General features: G+C 43.7%; 2 protein-coding genes across 2 annotated transcripts in view; one reads left to right on the top strand and one right to left on the bottom strand.

The window, feature by feature from the left end:
• The window catches only part of MYPN (myopalladin), a 155,784-nt gene extending 144,499 nt beyond the window's left edge, over positions 1-11,285 (top strand). The window contains 7 exon segments of the mRNA XM_040436148.1: positions 613-762; positions 5,014-5,096; positions 5,619-5,745; positions 6,021-6,228; positions 6,571-6,736; positions 9,437-9,570; positions 10,620-11,285. Of these exon segments, the coding sequence (XP_040292082.1) occupies positions 613-762; positions 5,014-5,096; positions 5,619-5,745; positions 6,021-6,228; positions 6,571-6,736; positions 9,437-9,570; positions 10,620-10,786 (1,035 nt within the window). The 3' untranslated portion in view covers positions 10,787-11,285.
• A 5,277-nt stretch (positions 11,286-16,562) lies between these two features.
• On the bottom strand, positions 16,563-16,994 carry ATOH7 (atonal bHLH transcription factor 7). The gene has a single exon (XM_040438301.1). The coding sequence runs from the start codon at positions 16,992-16,994 to the stop codon at positions 16,563-16,565; it is 432 nt and encodes a 143-aa protein (XP_040294235.1).
• Between the last annotated feature and the right edge of the window lie 8,794 nt (positions 16,995-25,788).

Raw genomic sequence — 25,788 nt, 5'->3', positions numbered from 1 at the left:
CCAAACTTCCTATAGAAATGAATGGAGCGCCCACTTGCATGCCCGACCAGCTGCTCAGTTCCTTTCAGGGGGCCGCAGGAGGTACAAGGCCCCCGTTCTTGTGACCAGTGGGGGGTCCCAGCGGTAGGATCTCCACCAATCTAATAGTTTCCCCTACCCTGCGGATAGGGGATAACTTAATCTAACTGGACTACCCTTTAAATAAGACCCCTAAAATTAAGCAGACCACAGTCAAATCTTGATCCCCCCACCCACACATGATGATTGGCTGATTTCCCTGTATCAGTGTGTACAGAGAAGGCTGTAAAACATCCATGTGGGGTTTTTTGACTCCTGTATTATCCTGTGCAGAAGTCCAACTGCCTCCATTTGCTATTGTAAAAAGCAGAGGAGCAGAGCCTGGAATTTGTGGCACCCGATTCCCAGTAATCCGAATTCCAGCACCACTAATTATTCTAAACTTTTACAGTGACACCCACATCCTGTTACTGGTATTGCATAGAATTTAGGAGATATTTTTCTACATAACTTCAGTCTGGAAATGAACGAGTAATACCTGCGTTTTATGAATGACTGGGGAATAATTTTTGGCTCACATGCTCAATATTTTAGGTTTATTGGTTTAAAGACGGAAAGCAGATTTCGAAGAAGAATGAGCATTGTAAGATGAAGAGAGAAGCAGATGGAACGTGCTTATTACATATCGAATATGCCACCAATGATGACGATGGAAATTACACAATTATGGCTGCAAATCCACAGGTAACAGTTCACATACGTTGTGTTACAGAAGATGCGGACACAATTGGTGGCAATTGGTGCTTACCTGGGAATTTGAGGGGGCCCGGTCACAGTTGCATCCCCTGTGACCACACTGCTTTGTTTGCTAAGTACAGTGAGGAACAGAAGTATTTGAACACCCTGCAATTTTGCAAGTTCTCCAACTTAAAAATCATAGAGGGGTCTGAAATTCACATTGTAGGTGCATTCCCATTCTGAGAGACAGAATAAAAATAAAAAAAAATCAGCAAATCACATTGTATGATTTTTTAAAGAATGCACTGCTGAACATAAGTATTTAAACACCTGAGAAACAGCAAGAATTCTGGCTCTCAAAGACCTGTTACTGTGCCTTTAAAAAGCCCACCTCTACTCCACTCATTAATCTAACTTAGTAGCACCTGTCTGCGCTCTTTAAAGACCCCTGTCCATCCCACAGTCAGTCAGACGCCAACTACTACCATGGGCAAGACCAAAGAGCTGTCAAAAGATACCAGAGACAAAATTGTGGACCTCCACAAGGCTGGAAAGGGCTAAAGACGACTGTCAGTCTCCCTCGGACTGGGGCTCCATGCAAGATCTCACCTCGTGGGGTAACACTGATGATAAGAAAGGTGAGGAATCAGCCCAGAACTACAAGGGAGGAGCTGGTCAATGACATGAAGAGAGCTGGGACCACAGTTTCAAAGGTCACTGTTGGTAGACCACTACGCCGTCATGGTCTCAAATCATGCATTGCACGGAAGGTTCCCCTGCTCAAATCATCACATGTCCAGGCCCGTCTGAAGTTTGCCAATGACCATCTGGATGATCCAGAGGAGGCATGGGAGAAAGTCATGTGGTCAGATGAGACCAAAGTAGAACTTTTTTGTCTAAACTTCACTTGTCGTGTTTGAAGGAAAAAAGAAGGATGAGTTGCATCCCAAGAACACCATCCCTACTGTGAAGCATAGGGGTGGTAACATCATGCTTTTGGGGTGCTTTTCTGCTAAGGTGACAGGACAACTGCACTGTATTAAAGGGAGTCTTTCACCTATACTGACCGTTGTAGAACACTAACACCATTATCAGCATTATAGTCCCCATATGTGAATCCTACTTACTGTTTAGCTGTCCATCGCTTATTTTCTTGAAAAAACGCTTTTATTCAATATGCAAATTAGGTCTGAAGGTGCCCAGGGGCGGCGTTCAAGCGGCCGGTGCCCAGGCCCCTCGTCGCTATTCATCTGAAACCCCTCCCCTTTCACCACTCTGGCCCGCCCTAGGTTCTTCTGATTACATCCTCCCTTCAGAGTGAAATCCCGCGCTTGCGCCGTGCATCCGAATCACCGCGCCTGCGCACAGCATTACAGCATTACCCATTATGGGCATCGGCATCTAACCGTTTATTGCGCATGCGCCAGGCCCAACATCCCGATCTAGCCGGCGGAAGTAAACAGCCCGATGCGGCTGTTTACTTTCGCTGGCTAGATTGGGATGTTGGGGCCGGCGAATGCGCAATAAACGCTCGGTTGCCGATGCCCATAATGAGTAATGCTGTGTGCCGGCGCGGTGATTCAGATGCACGGCGCAGGCACGGGATTTCACACTGAAGGGAGGATGTAATCAGAAGAACCTAGGGCGGCGGGCCAGTGTGGTGAAAGGGGAGGGGTTTCAGATGAATAGCGATGAGGGGCCTGGGCACCGGCCGCTTGAACGCCACACCTGGGCACCTTCAGACCTAATTTGCATATTAAATAAAAGTGTTTTTTCAAGAAAATAAGTGACGGACAGCTAAACAGTAAGTAGCATTCACATATGGGGACTATAATGCTGATAATGGTGTTAGTGTTATACAACGGTCAGTATAGGTGAAAGACTCCCTTTAAGGAGAGGATGAATGGGGCCATTTAGTGTGATATTTTGAGCAACAACCTCCATCCCTCAGTCAGAGCATTGAAGATGGGTCGTGACTGGGTCTTCCAACATGACAACGACCCGAAGCACACAGCCAGGATAACCAAGGAGTGGCTCCGTAAGAAGCATATCAAGGTTCTGGAATGGTCTAGCCAGTCTCCACACCTAAATCCAATAGAACATCTTTGGAGGGAGCTGAAACTCTGTGTTGCTCAGTGACAGCCCCGAAACCTGACAGATCTAGAGGAGATCTGTGTGGAGGAGCGGGCCAAAATCCCTATTGCAGTGTGTGCAAACCTGGTCAAGAACTACAGGAAACGTTTGACCTCTGTAATTGCAAACAAAGGCTTCTGTACCAAATATTAACACAGATTTTCTCAGGTGTTCAAATACTTATGTTCAGCAGTGCAAGACAAATACATTCTTTAAAAATCATACAATGTGATTTCCTGAATTTATTTTTTTATTCTGTCTCTGAGTGGGAATGCACCTACAATGTGAATTTCAGACCCCTCCCTGATCTGTAAGTGGGAGAACTTGCAAAATCGCAGAGTGTTCAAATACGTACTTCTGTTCCTCACTGTATGTTCTTCTCTCCCTATAGCTGTGGCACATACACCCTTGGTGATACAGTTACGTGATTTGTCTTTTTGGGCAGCGTTGCACATGACCACTAGGTGGGGTTGTTGTCACATGCAATTTTAGTAGAGAAAGCTAAATATAAGTACTGGAATCACAAAGAACACACATATATAAACACACAATTTTATTATTAATAAATAATTCTATGTAAATATGTGTTAACCGGTTCATTATTTAATACTTATTCTTCTCTAATACTAGTAATGTGTGGGGGAATATAGGCAATTAAATAATAACAAAATATAAGTTTAATGAGATCATGAATCCACACACTGCAGAGTTAAGGCGCTCATACACCTTTAATATCTGATGACCGATTGCTCATTAGGCCGACAGCTATCTCTCCCAATTTCCCCCATACATGTTTGATCAATGGAGGAGTCTAACCTCTTGCACCCTTGCTCCTCAGAACAGTGAAGAGACCACGATGTTTGCAGCTTGTCCAGTTCACCCACTGTGAACACAGTGCCCCCCTCATTGTGCTGATCGGCAGAGGTCCAGGAGTCGGACTCCCATCTATTAAATATTGATAGCCTATGTTAAGGATGCGCCCTTGTTGTTATAGTCCCAGAGAAGACAAGAGATATGCTGATGGAGAGACATTTGCCTCTGTCATACTGCACTGTAGGGATATTCTGCTGGCAGACACCTCTAACAATGGTTATTTGCCAAAGGAACAAAGGATTTGGCAAGTTGCAATTCAACATATCCGGTCCTTCCATCTTCCCATGAAAATCGTTAGATGATCCCACCAAAATTGTGGATCTGGCCAATTGTGAAATGGTTGCCTGAGAATGTAATAAATGATAGTACCAACCGGAAATGTTATAAAATAACAAACCAACCAATAGTCATATAATAAACAGTGATGAGCGGCAGGGGCAATACTCAAATTCGCGATATTTCGCAAATATTTGTGCAAATATTCATCATCTATTCGAGAATTCATTAAATCCAGTCATTATTTTCTTAATTGCGAAAATCGGGAAATTTGCGATAAAAATTTGCGATGCGAAAATTTGCGATCAACACTACTTCTAAAGTCAAAGATATTGCAGCCTTCTCATTGGGCCACAAGCAAGAAGCAGTGAGGGATCATGGGTACTGATGAAAAAAAATCTAGAATATTCGCGATTATGAAGATATAGCACTATATTTGCGATAAAAATTCGCGATTAGAATAGTTGCGATCAACACTAATAATAAATCTAGAGCCTCTCCAGCATCAATACTCCTCTCCACATACGGATAACTGCTGCAGCAAGTCCCTGGCCTCAGTGGTGATGCTAGCATGCATGGCATGTGACCACTGCACTGAAGCCAACTGCATGGGTCACTTGGATGTATGTGATGTCATTACTGCAGGACAATGAAATATAGATCAGCGGGAGCTACCACAGGATCGGCGCTGGACCACACAGGTGAGTATTTTTTAGTTGGCTTGTTATTTTAAAGCATTGGCTGCAGGTACTATCATTTATTATATTTTTGGACAACTCCTTTAATGTGTGTAAACTGCTAAATCTTGACAGAAGGATCAGAATAATATAAGGACGCATAGGACTGTATAGGAGCCAAAAGCACTAGACATCATTATAACATATAGACAAATGACATCTATAATGGGGTATATATGAACACTAGAGAAATAATGGAGGAATCTGTCATGTACATGTAATTTGCCCTGTTTTACAGGGAAAAATCAGCTGTTCTGGACATTTACTTGTGCAGTCAAAACCGCTGCGTCCACGCTCTATTCCTACTGTGCTCTCTCATAGGTAAGCCCTTTTTTTGTCAATTATTATTTTAAAAAATCCTCTTCTGGTTTCCTGGGATAAATGCTTGTGGAGGGTTATACTCCTACTATAACCCCTACTATCAAATAAATTGAAGTATGAAGTATCTCACTTAAAGGGAATCTGTCACCAGCGACCTCTAACTGTTTGCATAGACACATAGCTGTGGTTCACCTGACTAACACGCTTTTTGTTGATCCGAGGCTCCATTCCCGAGCTATGATACCTTTGGTGCAATGAGGGCATCGCCGTTGCTGTTGTTGCACCCAAGCTCTGCTCCTTTCTGTTGCCATCCCCTCCCTTGCTGCTTTGCCACTGCCTGACCCCATCAATCAAAGCAACGAAGGAGGGGCTGACGAAAGAAAGTATCATAACTCTGAAATGGAGCCTCAAATCAACACAATAAAAATGAAAGATTCCTCAATCTTCAGAGAATTAACAGAAAGACCAGCATTTATCAAATTCATTTCCTGGTGCTAAAATCCAGTAATTTGCACATCCCAGAGTGAGACCTCGCTTGGCAGATGTGGAGAGTGAATCGGTACAGGAGAGGTTCTTCCGGCCGTACTTCCTCCAAGCTCCTGGAGACATGGTGGCACATGAAGGGCGCTTGTGCAGGTTGGACTGTAAGGTATGATATAAGAAAGTAGATGAAATATTACAATTAATATTATGTGGTCCGATCCTACAGTCGCGTGTTACTCTGCTTCATCTGCCTCCTCTTTGTGGTAGTCTACATACAGTATAAGGTAACGCCTGGCTGTAGGATCAGACTATAAACAGTAATGACTGTCAGATCAGACTACACACAATTGTGGTCTAACACATAGGAATAGTAATAGGAGCTGGACACGAGGAATCTGGAAATGCTCTATTCTTGTATTTACTTATTATATGTGCCAACAGGTCAGTGGTCTGCCTACACCAGACATCATGTGGCTTCTCAATGGAATACCCGTTACCCCTGACGTCACCCACAAAATGCTGGTCAGAGAGAATGGAGTCCACTCACTCCTTATCGACCCCCTTTCACAAGCTGATGCCGGGACCTACACTTGCATTGCTACAAATAAAACAGGACAAAATTCATTTAGCTTGGAGCTTACTGTGATGGGTAGGTTCAATGTCATCTTTAATAGTTTTCATATAGTAACATGCAGGGGTGCACCTAGCCTTTCTGCTGTCTGAGGTGGAAACTGAAACGGCGCCCCCCTCCTTCCCAATGCCAATTTCTTAACCTAACTCCTTCCCTTCAGCCCATGACCCTTCGACTGCCCCCCTCTTGCCCCTACCTGGTGCTACCTGAGCCAATCGCCTCACCTGGCCTCATTGGTGGTGCACCCATGGTAACATGGATGATTGTAGAGTCAGTTCCAGACAAGTCAAAATACTGTACACATTCTGCTTGTATAGACACTGTCCCTAATATTGATTTGTCCTTCTTAAACCTATTTAGCAAAAGAAGTGAAGAAGGCTCCCATATTTTTGGAGAAGTTGCAGAACTGCGGTGTACCAGAGGGTCACCCAGTCCGGTTGGAAAGCCGAATTGTTGGGATGCCTCCTCCAGTTTTCTACTGGAAGAAAGACAATGATTCCATTCCAGCCCACAAGCCAAGAATAAGGTGCCGTCTCTGAGGCCAGACATGGTGTGCTGTACTAACTGTGCTGTTGAGGATGACGCCTTGTACTAACAGAGACTTTCCTGAGATTACATCGGCATAAACTGCTTCTATGACTATAAATGATGAAAGAATGTAATATTGCTGAATGCATCTCTGACCTGTGCTAGCGTTTCTGCTCCAAAACTGCCTGAGTCGGTCCACATTGCTGGGGTTCGGATCCTGGAGATGCAAAGACAGGTTAGAGAATGCTTGCAATATGAGGTAATGATCTTCACTATTAAGATAAGGATGCAACTCGGTTGTGAATGGAAATGGAATTCCCTTTCCCACTAAAGCTGCTCAAACCTAATAGACCTCATGCACACCACCGTATGTGTTTTGCACAAACCACGGATTTAAAAAATAAGGAAACTGTCCATTTGCTATCCACATTTCTTTGCACAACCATTGAATTTAATGGGTCCGTAGACTCCATTTTGTGGGCCAGAATAGGACATTATATAATTTACGGAACAGACATACAGACGCGGACAGCACATGTTCTGAAAATTATAAACCATGGTTAATCCTGGTCTGGAAATTGCAAGACCCATTGAATGAAAAATGCAGATGGCATACGAACGGTATCCATATTTGGCAGATCTGCAGTTTGTAGGCCGCAAAATACAATCATGTAAAATAAAGATTAAAGATAAAGATTGTACAAAGTGCGCAAAATGTTGAATAGTTGGGCTGATGGATATAAGAAAATATTTCAAAAACAGCCACAGGTTATCTGCTAAATTGTTGGTTGTACAGCCCCTACAAAGAAATGGTACACCACATGATTTAGGTTAGTTTCATATACACAGCAAGAGATCCGTCAGGCTGGTCTCTGGATCTGGCCCTTGCCAGACTGTACCGGAATGCCCCATTAACTATAATGGGGTCCGGCAGAGATCCGACATCTAACTGGCAAATATGCCTAATATTGGCCAGACAAAAACTGCTGCATCATTTTGCATCATAATTGCACCACAATTCTGTCTCAACGTAAGCCAACCAATAACTGATATAAAGTTAGACGAAAGTGTCTGTCCCTGCACCACATTTATCATCCAGCCTGAGCCCCTGTAATAAATCTAATGCAGGTCTAGACAGCCGGTCTAAGTTTATTTCATATACTATACGTAGGATTGGGAATAGTAAATCTGCCCAGCGTGCTTTCAACTTTGTCGCAAAAATCTGGGGAAACCCTTTCGAATTTCCTTCATGACAAAGCCCATTATATATTGACTTGCTTGTACAGAGCCCAGATCTCAATTCCATTAAACCAGGGATGCTCAACCTGTGGCCCTCAAGCTGTTGCAAAACTACAATTCCCAGCATGCCCTAATAGCTGTAGGCTGTTCACGCATAATGGGAGTTGTAGTTTTGCAACAGCTGGAGGGCCACAGTTTGGGCATCCCTGCATTAAACCATTAATCTTTGGAAATACTAAGAATTTGTGACCATTTGTGTGCCATTGCCTGAGCTCACTAACGTTGTTCTGCCTGCATGGGCATGCATGTTCAGATACATGACCAAAGTCTTATGATAAAAAGTGTCCCATTTACATGTGGACCTTATACAATAATAGACATAACAGCCACCATTTATACCAGTCTGTGAAGCCTATTGTTATTAACCTATGTACACCTTAAACATGTTTGCAATTGTTTTTTATTAAAAATTTTGCTCAGGTTGTCTCCTGCATGTATTCTCATACATAGTGGGCTGCTCTGTCCCATTCAGTGTGAAATCATCAGACAAGCTGTCTGGCAGCTTAGTCTGCAGCCCTTATCTCCGCTCTCCTGAACTCTCATACAAGATGGAATCCCTTTTGACGGAAGTTTATTTTATTTTGTTGTAAAGATGTCTGCTTAGATTTGCGTCCTTGAGAGCAGAGGACAACAGACCAAAGGTGGTTATGCTGTGCCTGATCTCCGGGCAGGATGAGCGGTGATCAATAAATGTATTGATTGGCAGTAGTTTTCATCGGTTGATGGAAGTATATGGAGGAGGAAAGATTGATATTACAATTGTTCGCCCCCCTTTTAGTTTTATTCATTATCGGCAGCACATCCCTGATTACACAGGGTGATGCGCTGCCGATAATCGGGCATCTTTGATCCTGAATGGCAGTGCGATTATATGGGCCAGTTATAGGTTCCTAATTATGAATGCTTGTTCCCAATAATTGGTTCCAAAAATGTTGTGGTTTAATGGATAGTTTGATGGATTTATAAGTGTTGTCTCACTTGGAACATTGGTGGCATATCTCTAGAGGTCGGACCCGCACCTATCTCTAGAACGAAGCTCCCAAGGAGAACGAGAGCACACAGCGCATGTATGGCTGCCCTCCGTTCATTTCTATAGGAGTGTTGAAAATAGTTGAGCACTGGCTCAGCCATTTCCGCCAGTTCCACAGAAGTGAATGGAGCGACATCTGCGGCATGCTCACCATTCATTTCTATGGGACTTCCAAAAATAGCTGAAATGAATGGAGGGTATGTGCAGTGTGCTTCCCCCAACTTTGGGCGCTCCCACCCCTGGGATATGCCACTAATGTTCCAGGTGAGACAACCTCTTTAACACTGGGGACAGAGTAGCCCACAATGTGCTATGTGCAGTTTAGACTGCATTTTTATCATAGTCTCTTCCTTTACATTTTGTTTTCAGTATGCATCAGGACACCACAGGATACGTGTGTCTCCTAATCCAGCCAGCCAAGAAAGAAGACGCCGGATGGTATACATTGTCAGCGAAGAATGAGGCCGGAATTGTATCCTGTACAGCTAGACTTGACATATACGGTAAGTTTATGCACAGGCAACAAAGCAAAAAATATGCTTTGGCTCCACCTGCTTAGACCCTGAAAATGCCACGCTGTCAATGTACTAAGGCAACCCTTGGGCCTCTTTCACACAAGTGAGTTTTTTTCCGTCCGGGTGCGATGCGTGAAGCAAACGCATAGCATCCAGACTGAATCCTGACTCATTCATTTCAATGGGTCTGTGCACATGAGTTTTTCAGGTATCATTTTTGCTTTCAGGAAAATGTTCTATATTCTGTGTTTTTCATGCAGCTCTGGTTCCATAGAAGTGAATGGGGCTTCAGTGAAAAATGGAAATCATCCGGATGCAATGCATTTTTCACTGATGATTGCTAGGAGATGTAGATTGTTATTCTTCAGTTTTTCACATGCGTGAAACGCATGAAAAACCGACTGAACCCGCGCAAAAAAAAAACCTGAAACGCGGAACGCAGTGGCAGACAAAACTGATTGAACTTGCGTGTAAAACCATCAGTTTTTTTCTGAACAGACCCTGAGAGAATCTGTAATGCTCGTGTGAAAGAGGTCTTATAATATGTTTTTTGAGGGGCTAAAGCAGCAAAAAGTATCTCTGCTCCTCAAGGAGTGTGTATTAGGTAATCTGATGCACCTCTACCTGCAGAATACTCTGAGCAAGCAAGGACATGCTCTATGGGGGTCATTTATTATCCTGAAATATGCCTATATTAGGGGAAATTCAGGAGCAGGCGACTTTTTCCCGCTCACCACAGGTCTAAAAAAGGGTGCATGGAGTGGGCGGGTTAGGGGACAAGGCCCATCTTATTCATCATTTTCTATGCCTGTTTTAGGCGTAGAAAATGGTCTAAATGTAAGATGCACCGAAGTTATGAAGAGGACTGTGCACAGCCAGATATAGGGCTTTTTAAAACCGGCATCTAAAACACCGGTCTTATTAAATGACTCCCTATGAGTCTGCAGCGTCTCCCACCCATGTAGGCATGTGCCAGTCGGCAGTGCCAGTGTCGGTGCTCAGTATCAGTACTCATACGGTAACATTTTCTTTTATAGCTCAGTGGCACCAGCAAATCCCTCAGCCGATTAAAAAGATTCGACCTTCTCCTTCTCGCTACTCAACATTCTCTTCTCCGAGCTTGGATATTCTCAACTCGTACCCGGAAACGCCACTGAGTTTTTTGTCACACGCTCGTGATGTGGTGGAAAGCGAGGAGCTGTAAATTCAACGTGGTTACAGTAAAAACAAAACTGTGAAGAAATTAATGCTGGAAAGTTTACAAATAATTTTTCTTTTTTTTATAACCTATTTAGTTTTCTGCCCATGTCAGATAGTAACGATGTGGAAAGTATTTAAACTTTTTATGGAAGAATGAGCCGGGTAGGCCCCACAGCCCAGCCAAATAATGAAAAGGGGTTAGAGCGTATTTGCCATTTGTATAACTTGTGCGCACCAGTAATACACACAGATTTGGGTAGCTGTGTCACTGACAGTGTGATCTGTTTGATCTGTAGGATCCTATTTAATTATTTATGTTCTTAGACAGTATAACGATCAATAGACGTTCTATTAATATTAAACTGTGTATCATTTGTATTTACCGGATTCACTGTTCTGTAGTGAGACTCACACTGTAGTATTTAAATCCTTCAAATTTTGTCCGTATTGAGAGGAAACGTAGAATTATATGGAATAAAGAGATACCGTAACATAGTGCAATATTTTTAGACTAATTTGATGATCATCCGGTCTCTATCCAATAACCATACCCTTCTGCATTAATATTTGACTTGTGTTACTATTTTCAGCTATTCAGCTGCAGTTCTGTCACTGTAAAGACGACAAAAGGTGAGAATCCCTGTTTAAGTAAGGTAGGGTTCACACATTCAGCTGTAGCACTGCTGCCATATTATCAGAGCAAAGTTAACTGCAGCAAAAGCCAGTTGTCAGTTGTAGATTTGGCAAATTTCTATGTAAAAAAAGTTTTTGATAAAATCTGCACCACTGCATGTACAATAGGTTTTTATATGCTGATTAGCACTTTTGCAAATGACTGTGTCCAATTTTCAGTCTGCAAAAAAAACTAAAAACGGATCCTTGAAAAACAGCTTCCATGTGCATTCCACTCCCATCAATAGAACTTGCTATTCTTGTCTGCAAAAATGGACAATAGGACCTGCAGTGAGATTCTTGCATCAAGTACACAGATATGTGAACGAAATGATAAGAGTACATGGCCCCATTGATTTGTATGGGGGGTCAGGGTGCTACCACATGTGCAGCGGACCGGGTCCTACCAGGGGTCCCTTAAAGTGGAAGAGTCCCTGGCCTGTTGTGACGCCACTTGCTTTTGCAGCGGGCGACTGACAGCGTCTGGGGTATCCCTTGCCCCTTGGGAGGTTTCTACGAAATATGTCCCTCTTACAGAGCAAGAAAATGTGACGCTAGCTGCGGTTAAGCAGCGGAAGCACAAGGCTCCCTTTGTAGATGGTAATGTTGGTACCCAGGGGTAGGATTGCCAGAGTGGTGCAGGGTGGCCTACAGTGCCTGTAGATGTTACATACACGTGTCACGGTGTTCCTACCTGGATATCTGTGGATCCCAGACGTGGTGTATTCCGAAGCAAGTGCAAAAAGGATAGTTGAACTTGGATGATGAACAAGTGGAATAAATGGAGTCCAGACTTTGTAGTAACGTAGAACAGTTGCTTTTAATTGGCATAAATTAGTAATCCAAACAGTTTCCAAACGGTATCTTGGTCATCAGCAGGTATTGGCTTAACTTTGGCAGGCAAATACTTCTCTGCAACAATCTCAGCTCTGCTATGCTAGCTGGAGTAAATAGGAAATTTCCTCTTCTGCTGGAACTTAGGTTAGCTATAGTCTGTCTCTTACTTTAATCCTAGGAACTACTTGTCCTGGCTTTGAAGTACCTCAAGCTCTAGCTTAAGCTTGGATGTGCACAACCTCCAGTGATAAGGCTGGTGTAGGACTAACAGAACAAGTCCAGACAGGACCAGGCCTGCTGACTTCCCCTAGCAGAGGTTAAGTCAGACAAGACTCCTCATACAACCTCTCCCCGCGAGGGGGTAGGGTAGACTGACCTACTCACTACCTAAACTTCTCCCTCTCTAGAGAGGGCTGGAAGGAACCAGAAGGTTCCTCTCCAGAGAAACTATCTCTGCCAATGATGCCGCCATATGCTGGTGGACCAGGTAATTACATGAACATAACCAGTTACAGGAATAAAAATGCACATTATTAGGAGATAACAAGAGGTACATTAGGTAATATACATTAGCACATAGGAGATGGTAGCCAGGTGCCAAAAAGAAAGTGGTAATGGCACTCTGGGACATTACACAACTATGCTGCATTTTTGGTGTAGTAACATACCTGCATTTTCACTGCATTTTCTTCCAGAAAAGGGAACACACACAGCAGATTTAAATTACCTTAAAGTGGTTGTCCGCTTTTTTATATTGACGACCTATCCTCAGGATAGGTCATCAATATCAGATCAACAGGGGTCAACTCCCAGCACCCCTGCCTGTCAGCTGTTTGAAGAGACTGCAGCGCTCGTACGAGCCTGTTTACCTGCTTGCCGTCACAACTGCAGCAGCAAACAGGTGTCATTACAACACCGCCGTCCCATTCAGTTCAATAGGACTGTTGAATAGGAGGGAGCCATACCATTGAAGTGAATGGGACGACTGAGCTGTAATTACACATGCTCGCTGCTGAGGATAGGTCATCAATATAAAAAAAAGCGGACAACCCCCTTTAATGCAACTCTATTTTGTAATTATTTTAATTCCGTTTTTCTGTGTGTTTTCCTTTTGCACCATAAAAGCAGGTATATTGTTGCAAAAACTGTGTGCGTTTTATTAGTTTTTTTGCCACACCACAACATAGCATAGCCACGACCTGCGGCAGCAGCCTCATTGTGCTATCTGTCCTAAAATCTGGTAGCACACTGAAAAAAATACAGAAAAAGCACAAATGAGCCCCTCTGCTCCTCAAACCCAAGATTCAAGTGTTCCATTTCTAACTGAGCTATAGTAATGTAGATTCACAAAGAAGATTAACAGTGTTGTCCAGGTCCTTGTCTCTTCTTTTAAATGTGTCCATCAGCTTGCTGTACATGTGATAAACTTCCATACTTACCTGTTCCCACACCGTTCCCGCTCCGTGGCTCCTTTCAGTACCTGTTTCTTCTGTACGGACAGGGTCACGTGTGCCGCTGCAGGCAATGACTGGCCTCAGTGGTGACGTTTCCCCCAGCAGCACATGACCCAACAGTGACATGCCACTTAGAGACATGTCACTGCAAAGGCACACGTGCAGAAGTTGACAGACAGGGACTGGAAGTCCAATGGAGAAAGACCAGGAGCCACCGAGCAGAAGGAAGCAGGTAAGTATGAATTTCTTCACAGGCTGGGGGCAAATTCTAAAAAAATATATATGCCCACAGTGTTTATAGCTCCATTGTAGAAAGCAGGAAGACTTCACCTGCCTCTCTAGCACATATAGCTCCCGTGTGCTGCTGAACAGGTTCTGTTGGGTCCTGTATGTATGGAGCTATTCTCCTCAGAAGCATCTGATGCAGAGAAAAACTACAAATGAAATCAGAAGGCCCCATACACCTTAAACGTTTGTTGGCTGAACCTTCCATTTTGCATGGCACCGTACGACCCGACAGATGATACCAGGGGACAGAAGGATCGGCCGTGTTGAATTTCAATGTCTAGTCCTTTTGCTCTTCTGGGAGATAAGTCACTGCTAGAGGTGTCTGGCAGCAACTTTCTCCTTTCTTCCCATGAAAGAAAACATACACACTTGGTTGAGCTGAGTGCACTTTAAAGGGAATGTCCTACCATGGGCCATAGATACAATAGTCTGGAGTGGACTCCTTGACATCTACATGAGAGTTTTCAGGTTATGCTCTGTGACATGTGCAGAGGTCATTGTAAAAGGATAGAAAATACAAGATGTGAGAATCACCTATTGTGAATGGTGAATCCAGTGTTAGAGCTCATTCACACGACCGTGGTTTGGTTCCGCATCCGTGCGGACCCATTCACTTCAATGGGGTCGCAAAAGATGCGGAAAGCACTCCGTGTGCTGTCCACATCCGTTGCTCCATTCTGTGGCCCCACAAAAATTATGAGTCATGTCCTATTCTTGTCCGTTTTGCAGACAAGAATAGGCATTTCTATAAAGGGCTGTCCGTTCCGTTCCGCTAATTGCGGAAGGCACAAGGGCGGCATCCGTGTTTTGCTGATCCGCAATTTGCGGACCGCAAAATACGGCACGTTCGTGTGAACAAGCCCTTATCTAGATAGGTGATATCTGTCATTCAAATCCTGCCTGTTATGATAAGGAGATGACTGCTGAAAAGTGATCTGTACACTCCAAGAAGTGATTCCTATTATTAGGGCTTAGCTGCCAGTGTAAAAAAAAAATACAGAATTTAGATTTGCTTTCTAAATACAGATATTCACATGAAAAATTTTAAATAACATCACCAAAAAATTCTTTAAACATAGACTTGATTTAAAAGGGAACCTGTTGTCAACTTTATGCTGACCTTACTGAGGGCAGCATAAAGTAGTGACAGAAATGCTGATGTCAGCGGTGTGTCACTCGTGAGCTAAAAGTAAGTGGTTGCCGAGAACCGGCATCATAGTCATTGCAGCATAAGCCTTGAAAAGAGTCAAATCTACCTGAGAAGAGTCCTGGTCATTTCTAATCTCCTGCTCTCTCACCCATCTGCTGATGATTGGCAGTTCTCTTCTAGAGAGAGAAAGAGAGAAAACTAGGTAGAAGGCTGTCAGTCATCAGCAGGTGGGCAGGAGAGCAGGAATTCATGAATGACCATGACTCTTCTCAGGTGGCCGTGACTCTTTTCCAGGCCCAGTCTGCAATGATTGTAATGTTGGTTCTCGGCAACCACTTACTTTTAACTTATAAATGACGGACCGCTGAAATCAACTCACCTGTCTCTACTTTATTCTGCCATTAGTATGGACAGCATAACGGTGATGACAGGTTCCCTATAAACAGTAGGCCATTTTCTGATAACACATTCTCTTTTAACTCCATAGAGATGCTAGAGAAAACAAAGTACTGTTGAGTTCCAAGTTCTCATTTGTGAAGACCCTGGCAAACATGTCATAGCTAAGTATTTTGTGAGGTCTTAACAAATCTTAACACCTGCCTCTTGAGTCTATAGTAGAAAGTTAAAGCCTGTTTGCTGTTTGACTCTTTTTTAAGTATAAACACCTAAAATTGTCCATACTAGTTCATATAAAATAAAATCTGAATACTGTACTTGCAAATTCCATTACACTCTGCTCAGCAGGTTAAATGCTGATATCATGTGCTTTAGATAAAAATGAAGCAAAGTATAAAGAAATGGGTAACATCTTTATTTGTACACAGAAGTAAAAAAAAGATTTCTATTGTATAGAACGTCAGTCAGTGTAAGGTATTCTATTCCTACACCATATACTGTAGTATAGCCAAAGAAAGCTGAATGTGAATGTACAGTCATTTTGTCATACCTGGCTTAAAATAATGTTTTTACGTATCGCGACAATTATCCTTCAACAGCCGTTACACTGTAACTTACTATGAATACAGTAGTAGCCTAGCAAGTTCTACCGTGGCACTGTGTAAAATTAATAGTAAGAAACATTTTTTATAAAACAATTGATGCAAAAATGCAAATCACAATATAGGTTGCTCCAAACTTTACAGAAAAATATATTTTACATTTCATTCTAAGACTTAAGTCTTTAAAGTGATATCATTATATCCAACTCATCACGAAGACAAGTATATTAGGAAAATAAATACATTTATGAAGATGCAAACTATGCAGAAAAGTTCTCGTAGTAGCGGTTCCTTGCCTGTAACATGATGTTTTCACCACATGCAGCATTGAATACTTCTTCAGCTTCATTTCCATACTGTGAAATTCACGTTCCAAGTAGTCTAGTGGGAAAATGATTTTGTGAAGAAATGATCACACGTATCTGAAGAACCAAGTTCCAGGTAGTTCTGATAGTCGTCTTGGTGGAATTGTTCACACTGATGAAGTGCAGACCAGTCCCCTCCATCTCCATATCTCTCTTCCTCTGAAAGGATCCTGTTCAGAGCCATGATGTAACTGAGCGCCATCTGTAGAGTCTCATACTTGGAGAGCTTCTTGTCCTCTCCCCACTGTGGCACCACTTTCCTTAGGCTATCAAAGGCTGTATTCAGTCCTTCCATCCTTCTCCTCTCCCTGGCATTAGCAGCCAGTCTTCTTTTTGTCAGTCCTTCCACTCTGGTTGGCATGCTTCTGAGTGGGCTTTTTAGGGCTCCCTTAAGTTGCACCTGGCAGTCAGGACAGGAATCTTCATCAGACTTTGAAGCAGACTTCATATCTACATCCACTTCACAAGGAAACGTGTTTCAATGGAGTTCAAGATGAACGGCAAAGCTAGAAAAGCCTTAAAACATCATGAAGATCCTCAGATAGTTGTGTCCGATAATCCTTAGTTCACAGTCTAGTCTATAAATGTGAATTTTCTAGGTCCTCTTTACTGATAAGGCATCAGCCACTGCTTAGGAAACCCACAGTGGACCAAACACCTTCATTAATAATTTTAACATTCTGTCCAGCGTTTATATAGTCTATGTAGAGGGCTAAACAGATGGTGGCAGGTGGGCAGGCGTCCCTAAGCTCCCATACCAGCTCATTACCATCCTGGGAACTATATGCTAGGTTTCTGGGAAATATATCAAATCTGTAAGTATACAGCATGTATTTGCTGGAATGTTTATGTGATGCTACCCAAGCAGGACTTGGCCATCTGTACTGATCCTACTTGTACAACACAGTCTGTGAATATTTATTAATAGGTAATAATTTAGCACACCATTCTGTGCCAGCCCTCAGAAGCTATTGTTCTATACTACTGATTACAGTGCATGGGTCATGTGACTCTTAGATTTGCTATGAAATGGAGAAAAGTTAGAGACGATAATGTTTATTTATTTTTTTGCAGTGTGTTTGTGTCAATATATAGTTTTATACACCCTGAATTTGTACATGGTAGTTGTGCGGCTTTCTGCCCTCAAAATATCACATAAAACATACATATTTAGAGTGAATAGTTATTAGGTCTTGTAATCATTCCAGTAATAGATGGGACATCAGGACTATTGTCACTGGCCGGAGTCCCAAACACTGGAGTTTAGTAAACAGATCATTAGCCCTCCGAGAAGATGTAACATGTGAAATGAGGCTTCATAATCCCACCACAATAGATTCACTTTAGAAATAATTGACTCCAACAAGGCAGATGTTCAATTGAGGTCATTAATCAGATGCTGGGGCCGTATACGCCACAAGTAGCATTCTAGATCATTTGCTGTTCTGTGTGCAAACACAATCAATAGAATTCGAAGAGCAATCTTGCTTTACATGCTAGCCTTAAATCTCAGACTTTTGTAGGTTTAGAAATATTTGTTTAAAATTATTATGGACCGGAATTGCTTTATCTTCTAAAATTATTACCACATAATATTTCAAAATGGTCTGTTTCAGGTACTGAATTGAGGCTGGTGTCACACATAGGGTTTTTTGTGCTTTTTTGCTGTTTTTGGTACCTGGCAGTTCTATATGTTACATGGAAGTTTATGGGAAATGTTAAATGCAGGGCAAAAATCTTGTACTAGGGCTTTTTTTACCCTTTGGGTCAATTGCATTTTTTTTTTCTTTCCTTCTTTTCCTGGAGTTTTTCTCACATAAACCTACATTTTTTTTATTTATTTTTTTGCTGCTTCAGAGAAACAAATATACTGTATGTGCAATCTGCATTGTCATTTTCTTTAATCAATGCTTCCCCCCCCCCCCCCCCCCGCCCATACAGCTCTCCAGGAAAAAGTAACCTCCCAGGGGGCAAATACTTTCCTCTAAACATTCCTCTAAACATTACAAAGCATGCAAAAAATGGCATTAAAAAATGCCAGGTGCTCAAACTTACTATATGCACAAAAATGAGGCTCAAAGAAAAAAAAACATCAGGACAAAACTGTGTGTGAAGGAGCCTGTGTGAAGTTTTTTGAAAACTTGAGTATTAAAATAGTACAGTCTCATGTGTCACCAGCATACAGACATTCAATTTGCAACAATAATTAACAATAGGGGAGCTTTATCAAACTCCTATGCCAGAAAAATGTTGTAAATTTTTTTTTCACAAACTGTGGGCTTGCAAGTTTTTCAAAAAGGGGGTATGGTGCAGGGGTGTTGGCGATGCCATCAACCCCAGCAAATTTATCATAATTTACTCCAATTTTCTGCTGTAAAAAATTACTGAGATCTATGCCAGCTACAAGTTGGTGTACTCTTCAGTCTGGGCACACAGACTAAAGGAGAACGAGTTTATTTATGACAAGGCATACACCTCATCATAAAATAAGAGCATCATCTGGTGGTGCAGAGGGATATTAAGACCGGTGTGGAAAATGACTCATAAATAAATGTCTCAATAAATATACTACTAGGGATATTTGACTTGTGGGTGAAATTTTAGGATGAACCTAAAATACTCTAACCTTTACAGGTGAACTTAATGTGACCTTCTCTAAACTTTTGAATGCACATGTCCAGCTGTTCAATGTTTCAGTACTTTTTGCACAACTTGCTGTTCTCTAACAAGGAGCTTAACGACAAAATTCACAACAGATGTTTGATCCATGAATCGCCCAATAAATTTCCTGGTTCAATTAGAATTGGTATTTAAACAGTCCCCCTCATCATGCTGTTCACATTTTGACACCATGTTATGACCGGCGTCACGCACAGGGAGGAAAAAGGGAAAGCCCTGCCCAAGGGAGAGGGAAAGGTGGTGACCCTTAACTCACCTTGCGGCTGGCACCTGACTGCCCTGACGTCCCTAGACGGGTTCCTTACCCGTGCGGCGATCACGTGCCTAAACCCTGGCTTTCCCTAAAATGAGCCCTAGATAGTGAACGTGCCGGTGGGATCGCTAGTCCGCACCACTGTCACTAAGAGGGAAACACCAGGGAGAGGACAGACAAAACAGACAAACACATACACCCAGGTGGGCGACCACAATAGACCACAAAGGTCCAACAGGGATCCGGAGGGTAGCGTTCTGGACCAACTACCAGAGAACGCAGCAACACAGCTCCAGAGGGTCAGAATAGATGTCCAGGCAGGAAGCTCTATATCTGGCAACCAGAGAAGTGTGAGAGGGGAATATAAGGAGGTTTGGGAGTGCTGGACAAGGAACAGCTGAGGAGAAGGAGCTACGGATCCCTGAGTGAGCCAAAATGGTTTGCAAAGCAAACCCAGAAAGCTACCATAAGGAAACAGCCCTATCTTACATAGAGCGTGCAGCCAACCGCTGCAACTTCCTGACCCCGGGTATAACGGAGTCAGGCGTGGCTCTTGACACCCTCGTGACAGTACCCCCCTCTCTACGAGGGGCCTCCGGACACTCAGGACCAGGTCTCTCAGGATGAGAGGCATGAAAAACCCGAACTAGCCTGTCGGCGTTTACCTCAGACGCAGGAACCCACATTCTTTCCTCGGGACCGTAACCTCTCCAATGCACCAGATATTGAAGAGAGCGGCGGACCCGACGAGAATTAACAATTTTGGATATCTGAAATTCTAGATTACCATCCACGACAACAGGAGGGGGTGGCAGCGGTGACGGTTCTAGAGGTGGAACATATTTTTTGAGTAACGACTTATGAAAAACATTATGGATTTTAAAAGTCTGAGGTAACTCCAGGCGAAAAGCCACGGGGTTGATGATGGCTACAATTTTGTAAGGGCCAATAAACCTAGGACCCAGTTTCCAAGAGGGAACCTTCAATTTAATATTCCTAGTAGACAACCACACATAGTCATTCACTCCTAGGTCCGGACCTGGCGACCGTCTCTTATCAGCCATGCATTTGTATTTACCTCCCATATTTTTCAAGTTAGCTTGCACCTTCTGCCATACCGATGAAAGAGATGACGAAAACCGTTCCTCTTCGGGAACCCCAGAAGACCCCCCCTCTTTGAAAGTACAGAATTGGGGATGAAAACCATATGCACCAAGAAATGGTGACTTGCCAGTGGATTCCTGACGACGATTATTTATGGCAAACTCAGCTAACGGTAAATATGATGACCACAACTCTTGGTTATTAGACACAAAACATCTTAGATATGTCCCAAGGTTTTGGTTGGTACGCTCAGTCTGTCCATTCGACTGAGGATGGAAAGCTGAGGAAAAGGACAAGTGTACCCCCAAACGGGAACAAAAAGCTTTCCAAAATTTAGAAATAAACTGGGTACCCCGATCCAAAACAACATCGGAGGGGACCCCGTGAAGCTTCACGATTTCACTGACGAATACCTGAGCAAGAGTCTTAGCATTAGGTAGTGCGGGTAACACAATGAAGTGTACCATTTTGCTAAACCTGTCCACTACTACCAAAATAACTGTTTTACCTGCAGACAAAGGTAAGTCAGTGATAAAATCCATTGACAGATGTGTCCACGGTCTATTGGGAATGACGAGTGGTAATAGAGACCCTGCAGGACGTGTATGTGAAACTTTTGCGCGCACACAGGTAGAACAAGAAGACACAAAATCCAATACATCCTGACGCAACCTTGGCCACCAAAAACGACGAGACAATAGCTCCAAGGTTGCTTTACTACCTGGGTGCCCAGCAAGTGCCGAATTATGATGTTCCTTTAATAATTCGAAACGTAGGTTCAACGGTACAAACAATTTCTCTGAGGGGCAAGAGACCGGGGCGTCCCCCTGGGCCTCTAACACCTTCCCCTCTAGAACAGAGTGTACCGCAGAGACAACCACTCCTCTTTGAAGAATGGGTACCGGATCAATCATATTACCCCCTCCAGGGAAACAACGAGATAGTGCATCAGCCTTGGTATTCTTTGCCCCAGGACGATAGGTAATCACAAAGTTAAACCTGGTAAAAAATAGCGACCACCTAGCCTGTCTAGGGGTGAGACGCTTAGCTGATTCGAGGTACAGAAGATTTTTGTGGTCCGTAATCACAGTGACAGGGTGGACTGCCCCCTCTAAAAAGTGAGGCCACTCCTCAAACGCAAGTTTAATAGCTAATAGTTCCCTATTGCCAATATCGTAGTTCTTTTCTGCTGCAGATAGTTTTTTAGAAAAGAAAGCACAAGGACGCTATTTGCCAGGAGACGGACCCTGAGACAGCACCGCCCCCACTCCCACCTCTGACGCATCGACTTCAACAATAAAAGGCTGAGAGACATCAGGTTGGACTAGTACAGGTGCTGAGGTAAACCTCTCTTTTAGAGAGGAAAAAGCAACTTTAGCAGCGTCAGACCATTTAGAAAAATCAGTCCCCTTCCTAGTCATGTCAGTAAGGGGTTTTCCAATAAGTGAATAATTTTTTATGAATTTCCTATAGAAATTCGCGAAGCCCAAGAACCGTTGTAGTGCTTTGAGGTTTTCAGGAAGATCCCAATCTAAAATTGCCTGGACCTTCCTAGGATCCATACGGAAACCTGAAGCAGATAAAAAATAACCTAGGAATTGTATCTCCTGAACGGCGAAGACACATTTTTCAATTTTAGCATATAATTCATTCGTCCGTAGGACCTGCAGTACTTGTCTGACATGCACCTCATGTGTTCTCAGATCAGACGAATAAATTAAAATATCATCTAGGTATATTACCACAAACCTGCCGATTAGATGACTAAAAATGTCATTAACGAAATGTTGAAAGACGGCAGGAGCATTGGTCAGACCGAAAGGCATAACTAGATTTTCATAATGCCCCTCAGGGGTGTTAAAAGCTGTCTTCCACTCATCCCCTTCCTTGATATGAATCAGATTGTAGGCCCCCTAAGATCAAGTTTGGAGAACCACCTAGCACCCGCAATCTGGTTAAACAGGTCAGGAATGAGAGGAAGAGGGTATGGGTCTCGGACGGTTATCCGATTTAATTCGCGAAAATCTAGGCAAGGACGCAGGCCCCCATCTTTCTTTTTAACGAAGAAAAACCCTGCAGCCACGGGTGAAGAAGAGGGTCTGATGTGTCCCTTAGCCAAGCTCTCGGAGATATAATCTTTCATGGCTTGTCTCTCTGGACCTGAAAGATTATATAACCTGGTCTTGGGTAATTTTGCGCCGGGAATCAGGTTAACCAGGCAATCATAAGGACGATGAGGTGGTAACTTCTGACAACCCTTTTCAGAAAAAACATCCTCAAAATCCGAAATAAATGTAGGTAGGGTAGTTATGGAGGCGACTAAGCAATTGCTATTTAAGCAATTTTCTCTGCACTGCTCACTCCACTCCAATATCTCCCTGGCCTGCCAATCCACCACTGGATTGTGCGCTACCAACCAGGGAAGACCCAGCACTACCGGAGTGGGAAGCCCCTCCAGAACATAACATGAAAGCATCTCGTTATGGTGGTCCCCTACCCGAAGGTGTAAATTATGAACAATGTGGGTGAGGTTTCTCTGAGACAGAGGAGCAGAATCAATAGCGAATATGGGAATAGGTCTCTGTACAGAGAGACAAACCCATAGTGCGGGCAAAATGGGCATCTATCAAATTTACCCCTGCTCCACTGTCTAGAAAGAAAGAAATAGTCTCCGTCTTATCACCAAAAACAATAACCGCTGGCAACACAAATTGCGATGTACGTATGGAGGAAACGTATACCCCCCGGCTGACATCCTCCACCCAGCCTGGGGTTAGTAGTTTTCCGACGGTCTTTTGTTTCTGAGGAAAGAAGGACAGACATTAATGAAATGACCCCTCTCCCCACAAAAAAAACAAACCCCACGCCTACGGCGAGCCTCAGGAGGACGGACCTGACGAGTAGTTCCTCCTAGCTGCATAGGCTCGTCTAAGTCCGTACAGGCTAACTGCTGCTTGGGAGGGGTTACCAATTGCTCCGGTTTTTTCAACCTGTCCCTAAGGCGTCTATCTATTCGGATAGAAAGGGACATAACCGCATCAAGGGAAAAGGGGGTCTCATATAATGCAAGCGCATCCTTAACCCTTTCGGATAACCCAGAGCAGAACTGACTCCTGAGAGCTGGGTCGTTCCATTGGGTATCCGTAGCCCACCTACGGAATTCAGAGCAATACTCCTCTACCGGCCGCTCTCCTTGTAAGAGTCTCCGTAATCTTGATTCAGCCAGTGCGACTCGGTCAGGGTCGTCATATATGAGACCCAAGGCCCCGAAAAACTCATCCACTGACCGAAGAGCCTGGGAATCAGTAAGTAAAGAGAACGCCCAGGACTGCGGGTCCTCCTGCAGCAGGGAAATAACAACCCCCCACCCGCTGTTCTTCATTACCAGAGGAGTAAGGGCGCAGTTTAAAATATAATTTACAGGCCTCACAGAATGTCAAAAACTTGTCCCTTCCCCCAGAAAATCTGTCAGGGAGAGGGACCTTGGGTTCCGCAACAACCTGGTTACCAGTAGCAACCGCTGGGCTTGCGGTCAGTTGTAATTGCTGCTGTTGCTGGAGGACCGACGCCTTCAATCCTGCCACCTCCAAAGACAGGCCATGAAAGTGTTTGGACAGAGCAGCAATTTGATCCATACTGGATTCTAAGTAGGTAGAATTTTTTTTATTTTTTTTTTACCTACACAAAATAAGGGCCAGATATAATGTTCACGCACAGGGAGAAAAAAGGGAAAGCCCTGCCCAAGGGAGAGGGAAAGGTGGTGACCCCTTACTCACCTTGCGGCTGGCACCTGACTGCCCTGACGTCCCTAGACGGGTTCCTCACCCGTGCGGCGATCACGTGCCTAAACCCTGGCTTTCCCTAAAATGAGCCCTAGATAGTGAACGGGCCGGTGGGATAGCTAGTCCGCACCACTGTCACTAAGAGGGAAACACCAGGGAGAGGACAGACAAAACAGACAAACACATACACCCAGGTGGGCGACCACAATAGACCACAAAGGTCCAACAGGGATCCGGAGGGTAGCGTTCTGGACCAACTACCAGAGAAAGCAGCAACACAGCTCCAGAGGGTCAGAATAGATGTCCAGGCAGGAAGCTCTATATCTGGCAACCAGAGAAGTGTGAGAGGGGAATATAAGGAGGTTTGGGAGTGCTGGACAAGGAACAGCTGAGGAGAAGGAGCTACGGATCCCTGAGTGAGCCAAAAGGGTTTGCAAAGCAAACCCAGAAAGCTACCATAAGGAAACAGCCCTATCTTACATAGAGCGTGCAGCCAACCGCTGCGACTTCCTGACCCCGGGTATAACGGAGTCAGGTGTGGCTCTTGACACCCTCATGACACACCATGAGACCAAGATAACACCTAACAATTGATCAACAATACCTTGCCATTGCGAGGCTTCAATCAGGATGTTCTCAGATGGAAGTGGCCACTGAGCTTAGAATGTCAGAGTGTCATCAGCAGGTTGTAACAGAGATCCAGAGAAACTGAAAGAGTTACAGAAAGACATAGAAGTGGATGTCCTTTGGCCACATCCCACACTGATGACTGCTTCATTGTGAACAATGACCTGCGGAACCGGATGATGAATGACACACAACTCCAGGCACATTTAAGGGAGGTGAGAGGCACCCAAGTGTCACATCAGACCATTCGAAATTGTTTACATCAGTGTGGTCTGTGTGCTAGATGTTCTGCAAAGGTACCTGGCCACACCACCAGGCACAGGCATCATCGTCTTGCATGGGCCAGGGAGCATCTATGCTGAACGAGGGAGCAGTGTGCCTCAGTGCTGTTCACTGATGAAAGTCGATTCTCACTGAGCAGAAATGATGGCCGCCAATGATTTTGGAGACATCAAAAAGAGTGCAATTCATCAGCCACTGTTGTCACCAGGTGAGCCTTTGGTGGTGGTGGTGTTAGTGTGGGCAGGTGTGTCTAGTCAATACAGAACTGCCCTACACTTTGTGTATGGTACAGTGACAAGCCCATACTACTGACAACACCATGAGATGTTGTTGTCAAGCTGTAATTGATGCTCAAGGCCACATGACAAGTTATTGAGACACTGACATTTTGTGGGGGTATACCCACCACTGTTGTTTGTTTTTGTTTCAATAAATTGAGATGAGGATGCTTCTACTTAAATGCCCTACTTTCATGATATAATATCACTGCAGCGTGAACTTTTTACATTTTTCAT

Source organism: Bufo bufo, chromosome 6 (assembly GCF_905171765.1).
Source record: "Bufo bufo chromosome 6, aBufBuf1.1, whole genome shotgun sequence".
NCBI classification, from domain to species: domain Eukaryota; kingdom Metazoa; phylum Chordata; class Amphibia; order Anura; family Bufonidae; genus Bufo; species Bufo bufo.
The sequence above is the reverse complement of the archived record's forward strand: the minus strand, read 5'-3'. Positions and strand labels throughout refer to the sequence as shown.